Source organism: Hyaena hyaena, unplaced genomic scaffold, assembly GCF_003009895.1.
Source record: "Hyaena hyaena isolate Hyena2069 unplaced genomic scaffold, ASM300989v1 scaffold_10, whole genome shotgun sequence".
Lineage (NCBI taxonomy): Eukaryota > Metazoa > Chordata > Mammalia > Carnivora > Hyaenidae > Hyaena > Hyaena hyaena.
In genome coordinates this window covers 1795338-1822276 of record NW_024080642.1, presented here as the reverse complement: position 1 = coordinate 1822276, position 26939 = coordinate 1795338, and the positions used below count along the sequence as shown (strand labels likewise).

At 49.7% G+C, this 26939-nt stretch overlaps 1 protein-coding gene across 5 annotated transcripts in view; it reads left to right on the top strand.

The window, feature by feature from the left end:
* The first annotated feature begins 14728 nt into the window (after positions 1–14728).
* Positions 14729–26939, top strand: part of ADAP2 (ArfGAP with dual PH domains 2) — a 33525-nt gene continuing 21314 nt past the window's right edge. For all 5 annotated transcript variants that reach the window (XM_039253652.1, XM_039253674.1, XM_039253664.1 and 2 more), the window contains exons 1-5: positions 14729–14892; positions 15776–15906; positions 17585–17676; positions 21009–21088; positions 22004–22116. In XM_039253652.1, coding sequence (XP_039109583.1) covers positions 14799–14892; positions 15776–15906; positions 17585–17676; positions 21009–21088; positions 22004–22116 — 510 coding nt within the window. In that variant the 5' untranslated portion in view covers positions 14729–14798. The remainder of the gene's footprint in view (positions 14893–15775; positions 15907–17584; positions 17677–21008; positions 21089–22003; positions 22117–26939) is intronic.

Sequence of the window (26939 nt, the reverse complement as noted above, 5' to 3'; positions counted from 1 at the left end):
GCCAAGTACCCACAGGCCAACCTTCCTCCGCCGACTTCCGGTCCCTAGGTGCTCCGCCCAAAGGTGTCCGGCCTCTCGGCGGAAAAGGTTCCGGTCTGCGTTGCGTTCCGGCGCCGTTGGGCGGTACGTGCGCCCTGGGGAGCGGGTGAGTTGCTGGTGCGCTGCACCCCGGCCGAGGCAGTGTTCTCGGATCCCCAGCCCGTGGGCAGCCCGCAGATTCCTGACACCGCTGGCCTCTGACAGCCGCTGAGCCGAGTCTCCGGGAAGCAAATGCCTAGGCCGGTTCTGGTTTGTGGTTGGCAAGGTCCCTCCTTCAGGGAGGCTCCCTGGGTTTATTCCGGGTACATGAACTGATAAGGAGCTGTGGGGGCCTTGCCTGGGGCCCAACGAGCTGGATCTGGTGGGGAGCGTAGACAGGCACACAAGTAGCCCTGTTTCTAGGCAGTAAGGGACGACTGGGAGAAGGGGGGGGTTCGAGGAAGGGCGAGGTAGGAAGAGGTTCCATTTCCTCTAGAAGAGCAGCGTTCCATTTCTCACGGTTGGGGGGGAGATGAAGCTGGCACAAAATTTGGGCCTTGAATGCAGAATGGAGCAGTTAAATAGCTCCATTAGGTAGCGCAAAGCTACTGAGGCTTTGCAGGGTCAGACCAGAGATGCGTTTCTAGAAAATTCACCATGTATTAAAGTGCCAGACTGGGGGCGCCTGGGTGGCTCAGTCGGTTAGGCGTCAGGCTTCGGCTCAGGTCATGATCCCACAGTCTGTGGGTTCGAGCCCCGCTTCGGGCTCTGTGCTGCTAGCTCAGAGCCTGGAGCCTATTTCAGATTCTGTGTCTGCCTCTCTCTCTGACTCTCCCCGGCTCGCTCTCTGTCTGTCTCTCAAAATAATGACACACACACACTATTTTTTAAAAAGTGCCAGACTGGGGGGCGCCTGGGTGGCTTAGTCGGTTAAGCGTCCGACTTTCGCTTAGGTCATGATCTCGCGGTTCGTGGGTTCGAGCCCCGCGTCGGGCTCTGTGCTGACTGCCAGCTCAGAGCCTGCAGCCTGTTTCAGTCTGTGTCTCCCTCTCTCTCTGACCCTCCCCCGCTCACGCTGTCTCTCTCTCTCTCTCTCTCTCTACTAGAAATAAATAAAAATATTAAAAAAAAAAAAAAGTGCCAGACTGGGTTGGAGGTGGAAGAGGCTGGGAGTCTGGAAACGAGTGTCTCTTCCCAAGGGACAGGCAGCCATAAGGAACTGAACCTGGAAGATGTAAGGAGGATGGAAAGGAAAGGATTCTGTCTGGAAGATGGGGAGATTTTAGCTAGTTTTGTGAACAAAACAGAAGTCAGGAGGGGGATGGGGTTCTGTTTTCATGAAGTGGTAGTGTCTTTGTAGGTCTTGTCCAGGAGGAAGTGGAGATGTAGGGACTCCTAAGTATTCATAAGAATTAACTCAGGGGAATTCTAGGCATTTTACCAATTCCTGGAGAACTTAGGGCTGTAACAAGAAATAAACTCAGCTTTTTGTGCAGAATCCTCCAAATCAAACAATTTCCTTTTTGCTCCTGGCTTATTCTGCTTAATGAGGTGTTGGGGGTTGAATTGCACCTGGCACGTGGGTGGCTCAGTTGGTTGAATGTCTGACTTTTTTTTTAAGTTTATTATTTTCAAAGAAGGGGGGCGGAGTGGACAGGATGGGAAGCAGGCTCCACAAACAGCACAGAGCCCGACGGGGGGGCTCACACCCACAAACCGTGAGATCATGACCTGAGCCCAAGTCGGAGGCTTAACCAACTGAGCCACCCAGGCGCCCCCATTTGGTCATTCTTTTAAGGGCACAGTCATACTGAATGAGTCACCTGCACCCACTCCAGGATGACCTCATTTTAACTAATTACATCTGCAGTGACCCTATTTGCAAATAAGGTTGCATTCTGAGGTGCTGAGGGCTAGGACTTCCACGTCTCATTTCATTTTACTTCATCATCATTTCATTTCACATATAGAGAGAGAGCCTGAGTAGGGAAGGGAGAGAGAGAATCCCAAGCAGGCTCTACGCTCAGCGTGAACCCCAACGCAGGACTCAATCCCACTATCCTGGGATCATGACATAAGCCAAAATCAAGTCCAACACTTGGAGCGCTTGGGTGGCTCAGTGTGTTAAGCATGTAACTTTGGCTCAGGTCATGATCTCATGGTTTGTGGGTGTGAGCCCCCCCATCGGGCTCTGTGCTGTTTGTGGAGCCTGCTTCTCATCCTGTCCACCCCACCCCCCTTCTTTGAAAATAATAAACTTAAAAAAAAGTCAGACATTCAACCAACTGAGCCACCCAGGCGCCAGGTGCAGTTCAACCCATAACACCTCATTAAGCAGAATAAGCCAGGAGCAAAAAGGAAATTGTTTGATTTGGAGGATTCTGCACAAAAAACTGAGTTTATTTCTTTTTTTTAATGTTTTTTATTTATTTTTAGGAGAGAGAGACAGCGTGAGCAGGGGAGGGTCAGAGAGAGAGGGAGTCACAGACTCTGAAACAGGCTCCAGGCTCCGAGCTGGCAGTCAGCACAGAGCCCAACGCGGGGCTTGAACCCACAAACCACGAGATCATGACCTAAGCGAACGTCGGACGCTTAACCGACTAAGCCACCCGGGCGCCCCAAACTGAGTTTATTTCTTGTTACAGCTCGGAGCCTGGAGCCTGCTCCTGATTCTGTGTCTCCCTCTCTCTCTCTGCCCCTCCCCTGCTTGTGCTGTGTTCTCAAAAATAAATAAACATTTAAAAAAATAAAAAATAAGTAAAAAGAATGACTAGATGAAGGCCATGTGAAAATGGAGGCAGAGGTGGGAGTAGTACATCTACAAGCCAAGGAAGGCCAAGAATCACCAGTGGGTCATCACAAATTAGGAGAGAGGGAAGAGATTCACCTTCAGAAGGAACCAGCCCAGGGGCACCTGGGTGGTTCAGGTGGTTAAGCATCTGACTGACTTGATTTCAGCTCAGGTCATGATCTCACGTTTTCAGGGGTTCGAGCCCTGCATGGGTCTCTGGCCACTGACTGTGGAATCTGCTTGGGATTTTCTCTCTCTCTCTCTCTCTCTCTCTCTCTCTGCCTCTACCCCATTTGCACTCTCTCTGTCTCAAAAAAAAAAAAAAAAGGGAGCTAGCTCTGCTTACATTGTGATTTCACTCTTCCAGCCTTCAGAACCGAGACAGAATAAATTTCTTTTGCTCTAAGCCTGGGGTAGTTTGTTACAGGAGCCCTAGGAAATTAACACCTGAAGCCATATGGAGCCAGGGCGATTGATGCTTTCAAAGACGACGATGTTCACCGGCAAGATGCAACAGATAACTACACAGCCTTAGACAGTTTCTCATCCTCCTTGAACTTCGGCTTCCTCATTTGTGAAATGGAGGTCATGGTACTAGCCTCACGCAACAGCTAAGAGGATTTCTTGTTAGAAACTGGACACGGAGGGGCTCCTGGGTGGCTCTGTCTGATAAGCATCAAATGTCAGCTCAGGTCGTGATCTTGCAGTTCGTGAGTTCGAGCCCCGCCTTGGGCTCTCGGCTCAGAGCAGACCCCATTTTGGTTCCTTTGTCTCCCTCTCTCTGCTCTCGCCCCGCTCAGGCTCATGCTCTCTCCCTGAAAAAAATAAACATTAAAAAAAGAAAAAAACTGGGTGCAGGGAGCCCAGCACATCGTCAGGGTTCGGTAAATGTTCGCTCCCCCTTTAAAACGTTTCCTCTTCCTGGGAGCTAATTATTAATGAGCTTGAGGGGAAACTCCCTCATTCCTCAGGGCACTCATTCAATATTACTTGGAAAGGAAGCTGGAAGTGGTCAGTAAAGAGGCAACTGCAGTCGTGATTTACTGTAAACCAGACTCTGGGTGTTCAAAATGAAAGTTGTCGCTCTCCGCATAAACCAGCTCCTTCTCGCTTCCACACTTGTATGGCAGATGTCCTGGCTCCTCCCACGCCTTCCCTCCTTCTGTCCAGCCTGTCACCGGGTGTCTATGTTTTTGAAACCTTTTTGACCATGATACGGGACACACAGACGTATGGTGTGACACAAAAGCTTCGTTAAAAAAAAAAAAATACTTGTTCAGGGGCGCCTGGGTGGCTCAGTCGGTTATGCGTCCGACTTCGGCTCAGGGCGTGATCTCACAGTTCGTGGGTTCAAGCCCCGCATCGGGCTCTGTGCTGACAGCTCAGAGCCTGGAGCCTGCTTCGGATTCTGTGTCTCGCTCTCTGCCCCTCCCCCTCTCATGCTCTGTCTCTCTCTGTCTCAAAAATAAATAAAACATTAAAAAAAACTAGGTTAGTTGGAACCACTAAATCAGTATTCATGTCATGACTTACTACTGCATGGTAATGTGCAAAATTTTATTTATTTATTTTTTTGCAAAATTTTAAAAACACACGAAATCTATCAACCTGACCTGCATTGTCTCTCACCTGGGCTCTTGCAGTGTCCCCCACCAATTTTCCAGCTGCCTGTTTGCCTAACCCCTTCGTGTCCTTTGTACACACCCTGTCTGTCCTTGCCGACAGCCCCAGGGCTGACCAAATGAAATCCCTGCCCTGTGGTGGGGCCTCATCTTAATATTCTAGCTCTTTCTGTCTCTGCTCACCACCAGGCTCCCTCTCTGGCACCCAGGCTGCACAGTGCTGCCTCTCCCAATAGATCCCTGACTGTAGGCAAGTGGCAATGTCTTCAGGGAGGGCGAGCTAGTTAAGGTGACCCATTTCCCTTTGCTACAGATCAAGAGGGGTATGATTCTGTTTGGAGCATACCAGGGAAGAGAAGCAGCCGCCTCCCCTTTCTTTCCGAGGCTCTGGTGACCAGGAGGAGGAACCGAGAGCATCAGCCACCTCTGTAGGACAGGCAGTGCTGACAAGAGCCATGAAGAACAGAGGCGCCTGGGCGGCTCGGTCACTCACACGCCCGGCTCTTGATTTCAGCTCAGGGCATGATGTCCCAGTTTGTGGGATCCAGCCCCTCATTAGGTTCTGCATGGAGCCTGCTCGGGATTCTCCCCCCCTCTCTCTGCCCCTCCCCTGCTTGCGCTCTAAATAAATAAATAAATAAATAAATAAATAAATAAATAACTCCACTGGAAGAATTCCTACAAAATAAGAAAGAGGAAGGCAAGCCAACTGAAATAAAATGGGCAGAGGATTGGAATGAGTACTTCACCTAAAGAGGGCATGTAAATGACCAATTAGCCAATGAAAATGCATTCTTTTATTAGTCATTGGAGACATGCAAATTAAAATCCACGCTGTGATGGCACCACGAAGCCATGAGAACAGCTGAAGGGAAAAGGCATCATACCGATGGATAGATGAAACTGGAGGCTTGGCAAGGACCTGGGCCTCAAACTTGCCGATGCAAGTGGGGATTGGTAGAAGTACTTTGGAAAACCGCTTGGCGGTGTGTACTAACGCTGAACATATATATCCCCGATGATCAGCCCTCCCATCGCTGGGTGCATATTCAACAGAAGGCGAACATCCATGCACTAAAAAACACGGAATGTATGTATAAAATTGGGAGTATGTGGCAGTGTTTGATTTACAAAAAACGCAGTTTCCCACGGTCAAACCTCCTACCAGAATGTTCATAGCAGTGCCCTTTGTACAAGCCAAAACCCGGGACATCTCCAATGTCAAAAGATGGTATATTGAACAAACTTCAGATGCATCCTGCATCACGGAGGAGTTTCACAACCATAATGTTGCAGGAAAGAAGCCACACAATTTACATAAGGTGCAAAAACAGACAAAAGAATATCTGGTGATAAAAATCAAGTTTCCTATGGGGACTAGAAACTGAAGGGGAATGGGAGCCTTTTGGAATGCTGGTTTCTGTGTTTTTGTGGGGTTTTTGGTTTGTTTTCGTTTTCATTTCATTTGGTTTTGTTTTTAGCTCTGGGTACTAGTTAAATATGTGCGTGCAGTTAGTAAAAATTCATCAAATTGTGCATTTATTGTGCTTTTCTGTTTGTTTTATTTCAGTAAAAGTTTACATAAAATTGGGGGCGCCTGGGTGGCTTAGTCGGTTAAGCATCTGACTTTCACTTAGGTCATGATCTCACGGTTTGTGGGTTTGAGCCCTATGTCGGGCTCTGTGCTGACAGCCAGCTCAGAGCCTGGAGCCTGTTTCCAATTCTGTGTCTCCCTCTCTCTCTGACCCTCCCCTGCTCACGCTGTCTCTCTCTCTCTCTCTCTCTCTCTACTAGAAGTAAATAAAACATTAATAAATTTTTTAAAGATTAAAAAAAAAGTTTACATAGAATTGTAATTCTCTAAGTTACCTGAATTAGATATGCATCATATAGGTTTGAATGTTTATTTAGTGATATAACCTATTCCATTTAGCCATCAAAGTTGTTTACCTCCCAAACGTAGCCTGTATATCCCCGAAAGGGCTGCTGATTCTTGCATAGACCATTCTGGGCAAGGAGCACACGGCATCTCTTTGCTCCCCCTCCCCAGGGATAAAAAGGGGTAGAGGAAAGATAATTATCCTAGTCTTACTCAGGCAGAAGTTTTGGATTTTTTTTTATGCTTTTATGTTACATTGTCTTACTGTCTTTTTTTTTTTTTTATGTTTTTATTTATTTCTGAGAGAGAGAGACGGCATGAGCAGGGGAGGGTCAGAGAGAGAGGGAGACACAGAATCCAAAGCAGGCTCCAGGCTCCGAGCTAGCTGTCAGCACAGAGCCTGACGTGGGGCTCAAACCCACGAACCCTGAGATCATGACTCAACCCACAGTCAGACACTCAACCAACTGAGCCACCCAGGCGCCCCTCTTACTGTCTTTTTAAAAGATATTACCCAGAGGTGCCTGGGTGGCTCAGTCACTTGAGTGCCTGACTTCAGCTCAGGTTCACGAATTCGAGCCCCGCATAGAGCTCGCTGCTGTCAGCGCAAAGCCTACTTTGGGTCTTCTGTCCCCGCCTCCCCACCACGTCCCCTCACCCCCGCTTCTGCTATTTCCCCACTTGTACTCTCACTCTCGAAAATAAATCTTTAAAAATAAATAAATTATAAATAAACATACACAATTAAAATTATAAGGCAAATGGTCAAAATAAGAAGCAGTATTCAATTTGAAATCTAGAATCAGAATACTTGGGTTCATGTTCTGACACTACTACATATTGTGTATGTATATCTCAGTTTACTTGTGTAAGAACAGTTTTCTCTTTTGCAAAATAAGGTTCAAAGTACCAGTCTTACAAGGTTGTTGCGAGGATGAAATTATATAAATCATAGGAAAATATAAAGTGTTACACAACAGAAAATAACTTTTTTTTTCCACAGTGGAAGATATGATTAAGTGGACAATTGATTCTATAGATTGAGATGAAGTCTGATTGCCTAAGAAACCACCTCAAGAGGAAAATACCTAGGGGCACATGGGTGGCTCAGTTCGTTAAACATCTGACTTCAGCCTAGGTCATGATCTCACCATTCTCAAGTTCAAGCCCCATGTCAGGCTCTGTGCTGACAGCTTGGATCCTGAAGCCCGCTTCAGATTCTGTGTCTCCCCTCCGCCTCTGCCCCTCCCCTGCTTGCACTCTGTCTCTCTCAAAAATAAAAAGAAAATACTTAGGTATTTTCTAAAATAACCCTCAGGGCACCTGGCTGGCTCAGTCAGAAGAGTCTATGACTCTTGATCCCAGGGTTGTGGGCTCAAGCCCCAGGTTTGGTGTAGAGATTTCTTAAAAAATAAACTTAAAAAGTAATCCTCTATCTGATTCATTTAGGTATAACTAAAGGAAATAGAAGTTTTAGATTTTCAAGCCCAATTTTAAAACTACGTCAACGGGGTAGCACTCCACCATTCAAATCACATTTCCAACAGATGTCACCCTAATCCCTTTGACTGTGGGGTTTTTTTTTTTAATGTTTTTAATTTATTTTTGAGAGAGAGAGAGAGATAGCATGAGCAGGAGAGGGTCAGAGAGAGAAGGAGACAGAATCCGAAGCAGGCTCCAGGCTCTGAGCTGTCAGCACAGAGCCCAACGCGGGTCTTGAACCCATGAACTGTGAGATCATGACCTGAGCCGAAGCCGACACTCAACCGACTGAGCCACCCAGGCACCCCTGACTGTGGTTTTGAACAAACCTCTGTGACTGACTTCTCACTCAGTGCTCCAGGTAATGACATTAAATGTAAACACTCAGTCATCGTGCGTTAATTCAGGACTTATTTTCTGGCTCTTCAGATGACACGATGGGATAATTCAACTCCTTGTTGTATTTTACTCAGAATGCAAGCCCTGAACGCCGGGTTGCCTGTGCAACGGTCTCAACTCCATCCGCAGTTCAACCAACATCTTTTGGGGTGGGGGGAGTGTGGCAAAATACACAGAACATAAAATTCGCCATTTTAACCATCTTAAAGTACACAGTTCAGTGGTATTTAGTGCTCACAGTGTTGTGAATATCAACTATCACCACTATGTAGTTCCAGAACATTTTCAGCTCCGTAAAAGGAAACCTTGTACCCATTTAGCAGTCACTGTCCCATCTCCCTCCCCCAGCCCCTGGAAACCAGGAATCCACTTCCTGTCTCTATGGATTTGCCTATCCTGGACATTTCACATAAATAGATCAACCAGCTGGGCGTGCCGGGGGGGAGGCTGTTGGTTAAGCATCTAACTTTGGCTCAGGTCATGATCTCTCGGTTCCGTTCATGAGCTCGAGCCCCTGCTTTGGGTAAAACATGAGCCCCTCTTCTCCCTCCCTCTCTTTCTCTCTCTGCCCCTCACTCACTTGCGCCCTCTCTCTCTCTCTCAGAAAAAAAAAGTCAGAGTGCCTGGGTGGCTCAGTCAGTTATGCTCAGGTCATGATCTCTTGGTTCATGGGTTTGAGCCCCACGTCGGGCTCTGTGCTGACAGCTCAGAGCCTGGAGCCTGCTTCAGATTCTGTGTCTCCCTCTCTCTCTGTCCCTCCCCAACTTGTGCCCGTGTGCTCACTCTCAAAAATAAATAAACATTAAATTAAAAAAAAAGAAAAGTGATTAACTAGCATTTTGGGGGCCCAGCACTTGCTAAGCACCAAGAATACAAAGATGAACATGATGATCTTCTGTTAACGAGATCACTGACAACTGGGACGAAATAGATTTTAAAAAGTCGTAGTACAATATGATGATTATTGTATCAGAAATATGAACAGTGTGAGGAAATAGATGCGGGAGATAGGGCAAACTGTAAGAAGTAAAACTTCAGGGCGCCTGGGTGGCATAGTCAGTGGCCAACTCTCAGCTTCGGCTCAGGTCATGATCTCGCAGTTTCACGGGCTCAGGCCCCGCATCAGGCTCTGCGCTGACAGGGCAGAGCCTGCGTGGGATTCTCTGTCTCCTTCTCTCTTTGCCCCTCCCCTGTTCACTCTGTCTTGGTGTCTGTCAGAATAAAGAAATAAACTTAAAAAAAAGTAAGAGTTGAACTTGGACATAGAGGCAGGAGTTTGTTAGAACAGTGGGGCTGGGCAAGAGGGTAGGGTAGAGGAGGAGAGAGCTGCAGTAGTAGAGGAAGTAACTTGAGCAAGGCACAACAGCATAGTGTTGGACAGTTCTGTGCTCAAAGGAGGTGGACAAAGCACACCCTAAGCATGTTTCCACCCCAGGGCCTTTGCACTTGCCGGCTCCTTTTTCTGGGATACTCTTCTTTCTGATAGGTCCCTGATAACTTCAACCTGTTCCTTCAGATCTTTGCTTCAATGTCATGTCCTCTGAGAGGGCCTCCTTTATCTCCCTATCAAAACCACAGTTGGCTCAGTTGTTTAGGCATCTGACTCTTGATTTTGGCTCAGGTCATGATCTCACACTTTGTGAGATTGAGCCCCCTGTTGGGCTCAGTGCTATTAATGCTGCTTGGGATTCTCTCTCTCTCTCTCTCTCTCTCTCTCTCTTTCTCTATCTCTGTCTCTGTCTCTCCTTCCTCTGGTAGCATGCATTCTCTCTGAAAAATAAGTAAATAAACTTTATAAAAGAAAAACAGCATCTTCTGTCCCTCTCTATCTCCTTACTCTGTGTTCCTTTTCAGGCTTTATCACTCTGGGACCATATTGTACATAGGTATATTTGTTTCACTGTTGATTTTCTGTCTCCCCTACTCGAAGGTAAGCTGCAGAAAGTCAGGGCCCTTTGCTTTGTTTATAGTTATATTCCTAGTTCCCATAACAGTGTCTGGCACATAGTGTACCCCCATAAATTTTAATGAGTGAAGAAGCAATCACTCTGGCAGCACTGCAGTGGGGAGCCCCTCCGGGGCTCTGATCTGCTTCCTGTTGAAGACAGAGCAATATTGAATATACCGAGCAATAGGTAAGCTCGATCAGATTCTTCTGATTGGCTGTCACAGACTATGAGTCTGGAGTTCTCTCCTGTCCAGTGAGAGAGCAGACGCAGAATTGAATATGAGAGAGGCTAACGTCCAGAAGGAGAAAAGAGCCCCGAACAGGGCTTTCCTCTCTGTATTTATTGATCTCACAAGATATTATCCACGTGGTGAACGTGAAGAAAACAATCAGATGATAGTTAACTGGTGTGTGTAAGAAGCAAAGGGTCTGGGGGGCAGGTGGAGTTTGTGATAGTAAATTGGCGCTAGATGGAAAGTAATTTCCTGCAGCTGATATAACAAGTTACTGGTGATTCTATTACAATGTATCACTAGCTAACCTCAGGCGCTTTCGCCCTGTGATGGCGGCTTTCCAGCCTAAGCTTTTCTCTAACTCGTCTAGGTAAGTAGCACTTATTTCCCCACAATTGGCTGCTTGATTTTCCACTGTTTCACACACCTGCCTATAATTTCCCTTCAAAAGGAAAACATTTTTGTGACCCCAAGTCATCTCACCTACTGTTTATTAGTTTTTACCTATATTCATTTCTTTGTTTATTTTGCAAATATGCTTTGAGTCTCTGCCGCGCAGTAGGCAGGTGGTGGGATGCGACAGAGGACACACTGGCCTGCCCCTGTCCCCCTGAAGCCTGGGTATGTAAGGGAGACAGGAAACCGGTGAGCAATTACAGGCGATCCAGGTGCTTGAAAATCTTAGCGTTGACCAGGGGAAAAGCTCTGGGCACAAGGATACTCATCGTAGCATCATGTGTAACAGCGAAATATTGGTCACAATCTATGCCTTACAACAAGGAAATATACATATCTCATGGAATATTGCAGGGCTATTAAAATATCATGATACATCTGTAACAGTATGATAAGAGACATTATGTGAAGAAAGTAAAAGAAAAAACTATATGAAAAAATATGATCCCGATGATATGTAAAAAAATGTATGAAAGTCCAGAAGAAGATCTAGGAAAATGTTAATAAAGACTGATGGTAGGACGATTGAAAGAATAGATCAAACTGTTGCATGCCATTACTTTTTTTTTAAGTTTATTTATTTTTGAGAGAGAGAGAGAGTGCACTGCATGGTGTGGCGGTGTGTGGGGGGAGGTAGGAAGGGGGAGAGGCAGAGAGGGAGGTGAGAGAGGGAGAGAGTGAATCTGAAGCAAGCTCCATGTTGTTGAGGGACTCCATCTCACCAACCGTGAGATCATGACCTGAGCCCAAATCAAGAGTGGGATGCTCACACAACTGAGCCACCCAGGCAACCCAAGCTTTGTAAGTCAACTTCATACCATCAACCAAATATATTGATGAAAGGGGCCCAAGGCCGACTTGGGTTCAAATCCCAGCTCTAGTACTATGAACCACCCAGCACGCATCATCTAAGTTGTGTAACCTGGGACAAATTTACTTAAATTCTTTCCTGGGGCCTCAGTTGCCTCGTCTGTAAAATGGATATAAAAATAGTTCAGACTTCAGCGTTGTATTTAAGATTAAATGGAAGAATGCCTGACATACATCAATCCCTGAATAAATGGTGGTTGTAATCGTAGGTGGCATTTTTTTCCTTCTTTACTGTGTTTTCCAAATTTCCTATAATTAGAGTTTGAAAGAGTTCTCTAGTAAATATAATTATTTAAATTTTCAGAGGGGTTGTGATCTGTTCTCCAGGGATCTTGAGCCAAGTCCAGGGCTGGGAATGCGGTTGAAAGCTTCCTTCCAACCCCTGCGGTGGCTGGACTCAGTTCAGCAGATAGTGACCTTCAGAGCAGGGCTCAACATTTGTGCTCCGGCGAACCCTGGGAGCTTTATTTACAGAGGACACTCAGTCCCAGGGCCTGAACTGCCCCTCACCCCTGCAGCTGCTACAGACTGAGCCCAGGAAGAAGGCTGCCTCAGCCCACCCTGCCCCGCATAGCCTGGCTCCTGATCCCAATCACGACAGCCTTTGGCACCGTTATCTTCTTCCCTTAAGAGTGGCTTCTGGTCCCCAAACACAGACCCAAGTGGAACACTGATCACGTCCCATACCCACGAGCGGGCTGTAGCGTTTCTGTTTGCAGTGATGGAATAGTTGTGGGAACGGTTGTGATAGTTGGGCGGTGTCGTAAATGTAGTCAGTGCCCCTAAATTGTACACGTAAAAAGGTTTGAAAGGGCCAATGTTAGGTTACAGAGATTTTACCACAAGTTTTTGAAAAGTGAGAAAAAAAACATCCAGACGAAAGGGAGGGCAGGGTTGACCTGTGGGATTTGGTGGCATAACCTGGGGCTGACATCAGGGGACCTCTATTTTGACCTCCATTCTGCCTGTTCGTCTCTTTGACCTTGGGTAACTTAACTCCTGCTGTCCCCAAGGCAGTCATGGAACTCAAATGTGATCCGAATGGTGTGAAACTCTCTGTAAAACAATCAATAATTCTTAATTAGCATTATCGCCTTAACCTTGCCCTCCCCCCCAAAGAAACCCAAAGAAAACAAAATACAATAGTACCTTTTTTCTTTAATATTTGTTTATTTAGTGTCTGAGGACGCATGAATTTCCACCTTAAGGCTTGGAATTCTGTAAATGGAAACCTCCAGAAATAAGGACAGGTAGAGGACAAACAAAAGGAATCTCTCAGTCTCTGGCTCCTCACCATAAAGGAGATGCTTTATTTTTCCTGGGGTTGTGGGGAAGGAATATTCAAAGGTGCGTCAGCTAGGAGGGCGTGGGGTTTTGCCTTGGCATTGGGCAGCAGAGAAATGATGTCCTTGCCCTGTCTTGTCTTTGCTCTCTACCTCCCCCCCCCATCTTGCCTTCATATCTTAGGTTGCCTTTCCCATCTGTCTCTTGGGAGATTTATTTCTGTCTTTTTTCATCTTAAGCAGCGGAAATGAATCATCTTTCAGCCCGTTTGGTAAACAGCCCTATGCCCTCTGACCCCCTCTGGGCTCTGTCTGGCTCCCCTGGAGCTGTCCCTGGGCTAGGTCTCACCCCCCCTCCCCCTCCCTCCACCCCAGACCCTCCTGGCTCGTTATTTTTGGTAATGTCTCTCTCCTCCCGGGAGTGGAGGCTTGACCTCTTCCACCCTGTGGAAGATGGGAAATGATACACAGCATTCCACATGATGGTCCCAGGAGCTGAGCAGAGGGGGACAGGGAAAGCACCGGAGCCACCGTGTTCTGGGGCTTTCTGTGCCACACACTCACCCACCCACCGGCACATCTCAGTGACCCTATTAAGTGGGTCTTCCCAAATCCTCACTTTACAGATGAGGAGTACAAGGCTCAGAGAAGTGAGGGAATTTGCCCAAGGCAAAAAGGGGGTGGAGCCAAGATTCAAAGCCTGTATTTTTGGATTCATTCCATTATACTATGTTGCCCTAAATTTCCACACGTATGTCCGCATGTCCGTTGAATTGGGGATATAGGCGGGTCAGCTAGAACTCGAGCTGTAATGATCAGGATGAAAATGTAACACCCTGTGCATTAAACTATAAGCATATGCCGGATGGGTGTTTACCTACAGAGGGGAGGACACGTGTGAGCAGTGTGTGCCTTCCCAGGCACCCAGGGACCACAGAGTAAGGGATCAAGGAGGGCCAGGGATGGTGCAGGGAGACCTCAGATTCAAGACCACCTGAACCCTGCCCACACCTCACAGTGATGGAACCTCACAGATAAAAGTGCCTAGTGGAGTCCACGTTGGTGACACCACGCTTCCTGGTGAACAGAGTCATGCAACTATTGGACTGCTAAAAATGTGCAGGTGCTGTTTCTAGGAGTTCTGTGGGATAGAGAAAGCTGCTGACCTCAAACTATCCAGCGCGGCCACGTGTGTGTTGGAGGTGGGGGAGGGATTAGCATAAATACATACATAAGTGATGCAGCCTAGAGAGAAAGTGCACAGGGCCAAAGGGATGGACGGATCCTAGAACAGGGGGCTGGCAGGACCAGAACCTGGAGAGATTGCTCTAGGCTGGCTACTGGGGTGCGCTTCCTGGGGAGCTCTCTAAGTCGATGCAAGCGCTACATCAGTAGAAAGCTTTAACGGAAGTTAGAGCCTGTCTCATTTTCCAAGGGGGTCCAGAGAAGGGGAAACCGAGGCCAGAGAGACTGACTGGGATGTCCACATTCCGTAGCTGGCAATCGGCCGGCCGGTTTTTGCTCCTGGGCCAGCGTGAGGGACCCCCAGTCCGGCACTCGGGTCCCTCCCCGCGGCGCGGGCTCCGGCCGGGCGCTGAGCGCTGGGAGCTGGGGTGGCCGGCACGCGCCGGGGGCGGGGCCGAAGGGCCGGAGGGGCGGGGCCGAAGGGCCGGAGGGGCGGGGCTGGCGGCGGCGCGGACGCGCGGGAGGCGCCGGGACCGAGTCCCTCTCCACCTGCCGGCGCGAGTGCAGCGCCATGGGCGGCCGCCGGCAGGGGGGCGGCAGGGCTGAGCCCCGCTGAGCCCACCGGGCCGGCCATGGGCGACCGCGAGCGCAACAAGAAGCGGCTGCTGGAGCTGCTGCGGGCGGCGGGGACCGGCAACGCTCACTGCGCCGACTGCGGGGCGGCGGGTAAGGGCGCGGCGGCCCGGAGCGGGACCCCTGCCCGTCGGCCTCCTCCCCTCCTTCCAGACCTGGCCCCCTCCTGGGCCCCCGCCGGACTCGGGCGTGACCCTTCACACCCAGGCCCCTTCCCTTCCCACACCTTCGCACCCAGGCCCCCTCCCACCCAGACCGCGAATCTCCGACCCGCGCCCCTGGCCGCGCTCTCCACAGCCGATGCCGCGCGCACCCGAACCCAGATCCCCTGACCTCCTCCCCACTCTGGACCCCTGCACCAGACCCGGACCCGAATGCCCTGACCGTCTTGTCCCCCCCCCCCCCGCCAGACACCCCACCCACCCAGACCTCAGTCCCTGACGTCTTCGTCCGGACCTAGCCATCTCCCACGCTCTCGGACCCAAACATCCCTCACACCGAGGGGTCCCAGGCCCACGGCTCCTGACCTTCCAGTGACCTCTTCCCTGTCCCCGGACGCTCCCGGCGTCCTCCCACGTTCCTGCTCCGTAGCGCGCGGACCTTGCGGACGTCGAGGGGCCCCGCGACGGACTTCCCCACCTGCAGCTCCCGGTGCTGGCCCCTCCCTCCGCGCTCTCCTCTCGGTTCCCCGGAGTCTTGTCACTTCCACTTGGTGCTCGCCGCAGCCTCTCGCGCCGCATCCCTGCACTCCTTCCATGATCATTCTGGTCGCCGGCTTGCCCTAGCTGGTGCGCTGACCAGAGGGTTGCATGCTGGCGTCTTAGTTAACAAGGTAGGGGAACCGGGAGAGAAAGGTTCCCCTGGGCACGGCCGCATGAATTCTAACCGCCAAGCGCTGCCTCTCCCAGCACTGCCAGCCCAGCCCAGCCCACCTAGCTCACCACCCAACTCCCCTGCTCCCCTCTTTGCCCCGCAGATCCCGACTGGGCCTCCTACAAGCTGGGCATCTTCATCTGTCTGAATTGCTCCGGCGTCCACCGCAACTTCCCAGACATCAGCAGAGTTAAATCCGTGCGCCTTGACTTCTGGGATGACAGTACCGTGGAGGTAGCTAGGGGCGCGCGTGGACAGCCTTGCAACCTTGCAACCGCAGAGCTGGGGTGGAGGTGGTGGGCAGGGCTCCCCATTTTGCAGAGGAGGAAACTGAGCTCCAGAGAAGAGCAATAGCTAGCAAGAGAAAACACAGCCTGTTAGCGTTCCTGCTCAGACAAAGGCCTTGAGTTCAAGGCCCTGAGCTTGTTATTTCCCTCAGTTTCCACATCTGTATTGTGAGGATACCACAGCCCCTTCCGACAGTTGCTATAAGGATTAAGTGTAGGCTCAATGCAAGTCCAAAGTAGTCAAGTAACAGCTGCTGTTATCATGAGCAGAAGTCCTGGACTGGAACAGAAGTATACCCATCTGTATACCGCATCTGCAGTTCCCCACCAGCCCCCCCATAGCCAGGAAGGGCACCATTTCGCTCTCCTGATCTATGCAAATGGATGCAACCTGGATGATAATACCACTTTGGCTAGAAAACCTTCAGAGAGCAAGCAGTTCTAAACTGTGCTGGTTGGCTGAGGATTTCAAGGACTATTGGAGGAGCAGGCTCATGTTTACAGAGAGCCCACGTGGGCCAGGCACCGTGTCAGATGCTTTATTCATCGGACACATAGTTACTGTAAGCTTACTAGGTGCTGGGTATTAGGAAAGAGCAGTGAATAAGATAAAGTCTCCGCCCATGTGGAGCGTATGTTCTTCTAGTACAAGGGAAAGACAGGAAACCAGCAAGCCAGCACATAGACCTGAAGGTTGTTTCTTTGTCCTTATAACCCCCTTCTTCACCCCCTCCCCCCACCATACCTTCTTCATTTTGGCATTTGAAATCCCTGAAGCTCAGGGGGTGAAGTATTGCCCAGGGGTCACTCAGTGAATAATGGAACAGCTGGGATATGAAATCTGCTCTGTTGGGATCCAAAGCCCATGCAAATCCTGTGTCACAGCCCAGCAGCCCCAAGGGAGGGGAGAAGGGTCCACTCAGCTCAAAGGATGTGAATTAACAACCTGATGTTTCCTCCCACATGCGTCCTCACCCCAGATATGCCACCTCTGTTACTGAGTCTTGGCCAGGGCCACTCTTGGCATATCTGCTTCTGGGTACTCCGGGTGTCATAGGGCCCCAGTGATCATTCTGGCGTATGAACTCAGCAGGGCCGGCTCCGACTTCTTCCAGCCTCCAGCTACATCTGTCCGCTGCAGGCTTGCGGGGACTGCTGCTGGTTGTCCTGGCCATCTGTGGGGGTGGGGGGGGAGTGGGAGAAGGAACATGAGCTTTGGAGTTGGGCAGGTTTGGGTTCAAGTCCCAGCTCGCCACGATCTAGCTGTGTCACCCTGAGTAAGTCATCTAATCTCTCTGAGCTCCAGTTGCCTCACCTCTAAAATGCAGATGTCAGTATTAACATTGTTGAGGGGATCAAATGAAGTAATGTGTAAGAACTGTGAAGTTCTCTGCCAACACTAGGCGTGGTTGTTACAGCACCTCATTGTTCCGGCCTGGGGCTTCCCAGCAGCATGAATGACAAGCTGGGGGGACACGGGGACACGTCAGACGTCAGACTCGAGCAGGAGTGTCTCCTGACTGGGCCCAGGAGCCAGTGGGAAGAGTGGCCTTCTGGGTAGACCATAGTTTCATTTCACATTTTTTCATGTTCTAATATTACCCCAACTTGCTGCTGTCTTGCAGTTTATGACCCACAACGGGAACTTCCGTGTGAAGGCCAAGTATGAAGCCAGAGTCCCTGCTTTCTACTATATCCCCCAGGCCAACGACTGTCTGTGAGTGGGTGATTTCTTGGTCTCCCCTCCCCCACTGCTGCTCCATTTCTGGTGCCTTTGTCTGTAGTGGTCTTTTCTTTTTCTTTTTCTTTTCTTTTCTTTTCTTTTCTTTTCTTTTCTTTTCTCTTCTCTTCTCTTCTCTTCTCTTCTCTTCTCTTCTCTTCTCTTCTCTTCTTTTCTCTTTCCTTTCTCCCTCCCTCCCTCCTTCCCTTCCTCTCTTCCTGGAGGGGCAGAGAGAAAGGGAGACAGATGATCCAAAGTAGGCTCTGTGCTGACAGCAGAGACCCCAGTGTGGGGCTCAAACAGACTATCGGATCATGACCTGAGCTGAAGCTGGATGCTTAACTGACTGAGCCACCCAGGCACCCCCGTGGCGGTCATTGCTATGGACCTGGTGGGTCCAGAGAGACATTTGGTGCTGTCATGGAGAACACGTAGACCTGGCCTAATTCCCTCTCTGCCTTTATTGCTTGGATTGTCACTTCCCTGTCTGGGATTCTGTTTCCACAGCTGTGAAATAGGGTGTTTTCTCTGCGATCCCTTTGCCTCTGGTGGTGGCTAACTAGGTAGAGAAGAGAGATGCTGGCATTTTAGTAGAACTAATGTGTTTCAGCTATTTCGTCTGGAGTGTTCTGCCGGGGGCTTCCCACAGGAACTCAGCATAGCCCCAGCGCCACTGTCTGGACCCAGATCCCTAAATAGTAACCATATAAATAAGAGTAGCCGCTAATATTTATTGAGCTTTACCTAGGTACCTGTGCTAACTGTTTATGGGCATTAATTTGTTTAATTCAGCAACTCTGAGACACCACTGCCATGACCCCCATGATACAGGTGAAGTGCCTGAGACTCACAGAGACAGAGCTGGGACTGACTAGCTCCTTTGACACCAGGGCCTCGTGCTGGGTACCTTGGCACTGGGGAAATTCAGTTTAAGGGCGGGAGGCTGTGAAGCATCACGAGGTTTCAGGTCCCTATATGTGAGGGGTTAGTGAGACCCTGGTACCTAGTGACTTCAACCTCTGCAGGACTGACTGCCTGAGGCTTAGCCTCCCTCCCAGGGACTCAGCCTCACTGCCAGGGTTGCCAGACAGTCTCCCCCCCCCACACCCCGTTATAAATGTGAAGAGGGTACCCTCCGGACAGACACAGCCTCATGGGGGGTATGGCTTGCAGAGAGCAGGCTGCATTTCAGCCACCATTGTCCTCTAGCATCAGCAGGACGCTTTTGGCCAGTGCACAAACTGTACAACTGTACCGGGTACCCTGCCATTTCCCAGTATTTAAACAACCCAGGGGCTGCCCCTACAGCATGGAGTAGCAAGGGAGGCACAGTTTTGTATTCCAGGACCCCAGTATTGTTTCCTGACTCCATCACTCTGTAGCTGTGAGAAGGTGGACAAGTTACCCAACTTCTCTGAATCATGGCATCCTCATCTCTGAAATGTAGATAACGAAGCCCATATCATGGCATGGTGGTAGAGATTAAATGAGATATTTTGTGTAAAATGTCTCACAGGCCACCCAACAGGCTAGTTTTAATCTATTTCTTCAGAATGCCCAGCTGGGGGATGTGCCATGCTTGAGAGGGTCTGGCTCGCCTCGCCTCACTGCTGCCCCCCAGCCCTTTGCTGCAAAGGGAAAGGAAGAGGCACTTGATGAACACCTACTCTATGCTAAGCTTCCTGCCCGCACTACAGACACTGCTTGCTGTGACTTCAGCCACAGCCCTTTACCTTATCCCCTCTTAGCAGGACACTCATGGCCTCTTCCCTGTAATTCTAAAAGTCCTCTAAGTTCCCCACCTCTGGGACCAGGCCTGGGGCCGCAATCTGCATTCCCTCTCCCGGCTCTGATCCCGTAGCTCAGGATTCCGTGGTGGGCTTGGTGACTCTCCACAATGTTCTGGGTGTGAGGGCTGTGCTTTAGGTAGGACTCTTGGTTGTAAGTGACGGAAACCCAGTTCAGACCAATTTAGGCATGAGGGGATTTTATGGGTTCTGGGAATCAGACCATAGGAGGGACAGGCGTGGAGCCACCCTCAGGAAGGACAAGCCAGGGGCTCAAACGCGGTCAGGCCTCTCCTACTCTGTCTGGCTCTCATTCCTGCACCTTTCTCTCAGTCAGACTTCTTTCACAGAGCTGGGGGCGAGGCCTCTTTCCGGTCCCCAGCTCCAGATCCCCGGCTCCAGTTCTCAGCCTCACCCGGAGAGGGCTTCCAATCCACCCTTCTCTTGGTTTTGCTCTGCACAGCCCAGGGCAGTGGTCTGATTGGCCAGTTCAGGCCAAGTGCCCAGCTCTAGGTAATTCCCTAGAGCTTGGGGGTAAACATTGGAACATTTCCCTGGAAAAAGCAAGAGGGCACCAAACAGATGAACTAAGTTTTCTGCAGGATTCATGGAGGACAGTATCAGATGAGGCTAACATGAAAGTCCTACTATGTGCTGATCATAGTACTAGGCTCTTTTACATATATTTAAACCCCTCCTCAACCCTGAGGGGTAGGTAGGTATAATATAATTGACATATTCCCCAGGTTCAGAGGAGTTAAGTAACTTGCTGTTGGTCACACAGTGGATAAATAGTAGAGGAAGACCAGGTCCCACGCGGTTGGATCCCTAGTCACTGCTCTGTCCGGTGTGGCATGCCCAGATTTGATGGGCAAGCCAGAGGAAGAGGTTCACGGACTTTGACTTCAGCTTATGAACATGTAGAGGGAGGTGGCAGTGTAAATGGTCCAGGGGAGCCGGTTGACATAGAGGGCTGGCCTGGGGTTGGAATAGCCCAGTGTTTTGTTTTGTTTTGTTTTGTTTTTTTTAATTATTTATTTTAGAGAGAGACAGAGAGCAAGCAGAGGAGGGGCAGAGAGAGAGAGGGAGACACAGAATCCTAAGCAGGCTCCAGGCTCTGAGCTGTCAGCACAGAGCCCAGTGTGGAGCTCGAACCCACAACCATGAGATCATGACATGAGCTGAAGTCAGACACTTAACCAACTGAGCTACCCAGGAGTCCCAGCCCAGTGGTTTTCATATAGCTCCTTGGGGGAAATCTTTTCCCTCAGGAGACACTGGCAGTATCCCAAGACATTTTTGGGTGTCCTATCTAGGGGTGGGGGGCTATTGGCCACTAGGGGATAGAGGCCAGAAACGCTGCTAAATGTGCTACGCAACACAGGATGCTCCCCCTCCCCCACAACAAAGAATTAGCCCCAAATGTAACGGTACCAAGGCTGAGAAGCCTGGGGTGGTCTGAGCCGGCAGTTGCTGTGGTGCTCCTGCCCTGTGGGAAGAGGATGCCTCAGACACAGTTGACCTAAGGTTCTCTCTTTCTAGGGTCTTAAAGGAACAGTGGATTCGAGCAAAGTATGAAAGACAGGAATTTATGGCTGATGGGAAAACCATCTCACCCCCAGGTAAGTTCTTTTGTGGTCTGCGTTCTAATGAGTCCTAGACAATAAAGTGTCTGAATATTAGGACCCAATCAGGAGATATCTGCCGGCCTCACTCTGGCCACAGAGGCCATGGTGTGGGTTCCTCTGCCTCTGAAACAGCAACATGTCAGCTGCTGGGGTTTTATGGCCTGAGTGGTTTTGAAGCATTTTTATCTCAGGTCCCTGCAGGGCCACAAATGTGTATAGAGTCTTAGTACAAAAGTACAGGAAGACTCACCCGCTGGGCAGAATAACTAGAAGAAGGCACCCCTGCTCGTGGTGAGGGCAGCCCCTGTCGTGGCACAAGGCTTGCGAAGGCGCACGGGAGGGATTTCAGCCTCCCTTTTCACCTTTGTGTGGGGCACAACCTCATCGCCGGCCCTCCAGCCGTGGTGGTTTCTGCCCAGCCGCTCTGAGTCCAAGCCGACACTGACCCAGAGTACAAAGTGCACAAAACCACGGCGAGGGCCAGCAGCAGCCGGTGCTCGGTGCTCCTGGCCACCAGGAGCACGCGGTATTCTTCAACCAGCAGGTGCCTAGAGCTCGCTCGTTATTTCCGCCCTCTGGACAGTTGCATTAGGCCGACATCCGTGTGAAGTCGGGCAGGACCACATGGGCGTATTTTAGAATCATCCAGATTCTCAGGACTCAGCCTCCTTAAGGGCTCACTCTCTCTGTCTTCTTATGAAACAGCCAAAGAAGGAAGTTAGGCAGAGCCCAACCGAAATCATAAGACATTGCAAATTTGGTCCCAGATGGAACCCTGCCTGCTGCAGCTGAGATAGCTAAGCTAGATTTGAGATGTTTTTTGCACTGGGCGGAGCGTTCATTGTCCCCTCAAGGAGGTAGAATGTTGAGGATGTGGGTGTTCACTCTTTCTCGTCTTTGGCGGCCAAGGCGATCGAGAAGGGTTCCTGTGGAAGCGGGGAAGAGACAATGCACAGTTCCTGAGAAGGAAGTTTGTTCTCCTGGCAAGGGAAGGCCTCCTGAAGTACTACACTAAAGAAGAGGTAAGAAGCCAGACTGGTGAGCGCTCCGGCTCCCCGAGGGCTGGCTGTCACCCCTCTGAGGCTGCGTTTGAATCAATGGTGCCGTGCATTATGACTAATCTCTCAGCACTGCATTCTGCTACTCTCCGTTGGTGAGGCGAGCCGCAGAGTCCACAAAAAACACACCTTCTCTTCACCTCGAATCAGATTAAGCCTTGGATGATCACTTGAGTTTACTTCATTTATTCATGGACTCGAGAATTTATTTAGTGAGCACCTACTATATACTAGGCATGGTTGCGGGCACCGGGGATACAGGAGCGAACTAAACGAAGCTCCAGGTCTCACGGGGCTTTCATTCTAGTGAAAGGGGATAGGTGGCAACCAAAACGTACATCAACATATGATCTATGAGGTGGTAGGAGGTGCTATGAAGTAAAATAAAGAGGGTGAGGAGTTAGAGAGGGTTATGGGAGTAGAGTTGACATCACACAGTGATCAGGGAAGGCCCCTCAGACGACATTTGAGCAAGTCATGTGCCTCTGTGGGGGAAGAGTAGAAGAGGTAGAGGGAATGCTATGTGCAGAAGCCCTGAACATGGTCATGGTCATGGCTGGCACACACACCTGCATGCCAGTTAGAAATGGTGCCTGTGAGGGGCGCCTGGGTGGCTTAGTCGGTTAAGCGTCTGACTTTCGCTTAGGTCATGATCTCGCGGTTCGTGGGTTCGAGCCCCGCGTCGGGCTCTGTGCTGACTGCCAGCTCAGAGCCTGGAGCCTGTTTCAGTCTGTGACTCCCTCTCTCTCTGACCCTCCCCTGCTCACGCTCTCTCTCTCTCTCTCCTAGAAATAAATAAAACATTTAAAAAAAAAAAAAAAGAAATGGTGCCTGTGAGAGGGTGCAGCTGTGGGGCCCCAGTCTAGACAAGCAGAAGCCTAGATTGCAGTTTTCCCTTGCACCTTAAGCCAGGGAATTTTTGTTTAGTGCACAGCCTACTCAACCATAAGCCACAGGCCTGACCTGAGCTGGGAGCGTGGTGGATTTGTAGGGCATCAAGGAAACCAAAGTGGACTGTGCAGAGGGAGCAGAGAGAAGGATGGAAAGAGATGAACCCATGCAGGTAAGGACCTTGTAGGGCCTGGTAAGACTTGAGATTGTTTTTGTGCTGTTTTTTTGAAACAGCTGTATCAAGATATAAATTCACTGGGCGCCTGGGTGGCTCAGTCTGTTAAGTGTCCAACTTCAGCTCAGGTCATGATCTCATGGTTCCTGAATTCGAGCCCCATGTCGGGCTCTGCACTGTGTCAGCATGTAGCCTGCTTGGGATCTTCTGTTCCCTCCTCTCTCTCTGCCCCTTTCCTGCTACTACACTCCCTCTCTCTCTCTTTCAAAAATAAATAAACATTTTTAAAAAAGAGATAAATTCACATACTATGCAGTTCGCCCATTTGAAGGCATATAATTGATGGCTTTTCATATATTCAAAGAGTTGTGCAACCATCACCACAATCAATTTTAGAACATTTTCATCACCCTCCCCCCCCAAAAGAAATCGCACACTCATTGGCCCTAATCCTCTACCCACTCAACTACCACTGATCTACTTTCTGTCTCTGTAGATTTGCCTGTTCCGGATATTTCATATATATATGGAATAGTGGTCTTTTGTAACAGACCTCTTTCATTTAGCATATGTTTTTCTTTAAGGTTATTTATTTTGAGAGAGAGAGAGAGAGAGAGCGCGGGCAAGGGGGCAGAGAGAGATGAAGAGAGAATCCCAAGCAGTCTCCACACCTTCAGTGCTGGGCCCAACTCAGGGCTCAGACCCACAAACTGTGAGATCATGAACCTAAGCCAGAGTCATGAGTCAGAGGCTTAACTGACTGGGCTACCCAGACACCATTTAGCGTATAGTTTTCAGGTCCACTCATGTTGTAGCATGAATTAGCACAGCATTTCTTTTTATTTCCAAGTTCTGGCCCACTGTATGGGTATTTATTTCATCTGTTCACTTAGTTGATGGACATTTGAGTTGTGTTCACGTTTTGGCAAGTGTGATGAATGCAGCTCATAAACCTCGGAATACAAGCTGGGTGTATACTGCCGGGTCATACGATAACTCCGTATTTAATATCTGGAGGGACTGCCACGCCGGTCTCCAAAGCCGCTGCTCCAACATGTGTCCCCACCAGCAATGTATGAGGGTTCCAGTGGCTTCGCGCCCTCCCCAACGCCTGCTGTGATCTGAATTTTCTATTGTGGCCACCTTGGGGGGTCCTGTGGTAGTATCTGATCGTGATATGGATTTGCATTTCCTTGGTGGCTAATGATGTTGAGTGTCTTTTCATGGGCTTATTGGCCACATGCACATCATCTTTGTAGAAATGTCTATCTCCTTTCCCCATATTTTAATTATCTTATTGGGTTTTTTATTGAGTTTTTTATAATTCTTTCTTCCAGATAGAAGTCCATATTGGATATATGATTTACAAAAAAAAAAAAAAATGAGGCTTTTTGGATTCTACTCTGAGATGAGAAGCCACAGGAAGGTTTTGGGCAGAGAAGTGATGTAATTTGATTTAGACGCTTTACATTTTGCAACTCTAAGTCTTGCAATGGATGAACATTTAGTGGGGACAGTTTCTTCATTTTCATTTCATTTTATTTATTTATTTTTAAATATTTATTTTTGAGAGAGAGAGAAAAAAAAGACACAAGCAGGAGAGGGGCAGAGAGAGAGGGAGACAGAGAGCCTGTGCTGACAGCACAGAGCCCAGTGTGGGGCTCGAACTCACAAACTGCGAGATCTTGACCTGAGCCATAGTTGGAAGCTTAACTGACCGAGCCACTCAGGTGCCCCCAGTTTCTTCTTTAAAATTTAATTTTATTAAAAAATTTTTTAAGTTTAGTTATTTTGAGAAAGAGAGTGAGGGAGGGGCAACATGGGACTCAAACCCTCAATTCCAAGATCCAGAGTCACATGCTCTACCGAGTGAGCCACCCAGGCACCCCAACTTAAACTTTTAAAGGAGCACTCTGGCTACTGTTGGGCTCAGGCTGGGGCAGGGAAGGGTCAAGAGTGCAAGGAGAGAACGCAGTTAGGAAGCTATTGCAATAATCAAGGGAGGGATCAGGGTGCCTGGCCGACTCACTGGCAGAGAACGTGACTCAGTTTCAGGGTGATGAGTTCGAGCCTCACATTGGGCACGGAGCTCACTTAAAGAAAATGAAAATAAATTTTTAAAAATCAGGTGAAGAATAATTGTGGATTAGACCAGGCTGGTGGTGAAGGAGGTGGTGGTGAGAGGTGGTCTGATTTTGGAAGTAGAACCAGCAGGATTTACTGATGGATTGGGTGCAGGTGTGAAAGTAAGGAGACTCCAGGGTGGTTCCCAGCTTTTTGCCCTATGGAACTAGATGGACAGATTTGCCATTTGCTGAGCTGGCAAAGACTTCACTCCCTGAAGGGATGATCAAGAGCCTTTTTTAGATCCTTATTAGTCATCTAGGTGGAAACATTCAGAAGGAAGTTGGATATGTGAGTCTGAAAGTTTGGGGACAGTTTGGAGCTGGAGTTGCCAGCACTGAGACTGTGTGTGTGTGTGTGTGTGTGTGTGTGTGTGTGTGTGTGTGTGTTTCATGTTTACTTATTTATTTTTGAGTGAGAGAGAGAGAGGGAGAGAGAATCCTCAGCAGGCTCCACACTGTCAGCACAGAGCCTAATGCGGGGCTCGAACTCCGGAACAGGGAGATCATGACCCGAGCTGAAACCAAGAGTCAGACACTTAACTGACTGAGCCACCCCAGCACTGAGACTGGCTGGGATCACCTAGGCAGGGATTATGGGTAGATGAGAAAAGAAGTCCAAGGACTGAAGTTTTTTGGGTTTTGTTTTGTTTTTAAACCAAAAAAATGTGTTTATTGGGAAAATTTCCCACTTGTCTTGATTCAGGGGGTTTGTGGTGCTGCCTCCGTTGGGGGGGGGGCACCCCTCCTGTGGGCTGGCAGAGGGCAGTGGGGCGGTCCACACACCACCACCGTTTGTGCACGGTCACGATGGTGGCGATCTTGTGGCATCCTGGGCACCGCAAGTCCATGAAGTGGGAGCTGGGGCTCTGCACCAGGGACGATTTCTTGCTCGCCCTCTCCTCTTCCGGGGAAGGGTGGAGGAGGTCCCTTGCAAGGAGCATGTTCTTGTGGGCGTGTCATCACCGCCAGGAGGGGGGGAAAGCAGAAATCCTACAACCGAGTCGTTTAGTTACTTGTGGCCGAATGACATACCACCATAAAAGCTCAGTGGCTTAAGACATCAAGTTATTATTTCTCCCAATCCTCTGGGTCGCCCGTGGCCGCTACAGTGTGCTCCGTGTGGCATCCGCTGGGTCCCCCTGCCACAGTGCCGGGTGAGAAGGCCCGGGAAGCCCTGGCTCACAGGTCTGGTGCCTTGGCCACCGCAGGTAGCCTCTGTCTCTCCACGTGCTTGTTCCGCATTCAGGAGTCTGGCTGGAGCCTGCTGGCAGCTTGGCCGCCGGCCTTCCCGCAGCACGGGGTGGGGTGGGGGGTGGGGGTGCCACTCGGTCGCAGAGGCGCGAGGTCAGGAACCACAGCAACTGGAGCAGCCAGCACGGAGGCAAGGGGAGGGGCTGTAGACTCCCCCTCTTTATGGGTATGATGGCGCGTGCGCACTGCGAGGGAAAGGATTGGGAAGGACCGTCTTTGGAGATCATTTACCACACTGAGCCCGAGACACTGCAATATTTAGAGGGCAGAAGGGTGAGAAGTTTTCAGGAGAGAACGTGAAGGAGTGGCCAGCAAAGGCAGAAGAGGGCAAACTCTGAGCACTT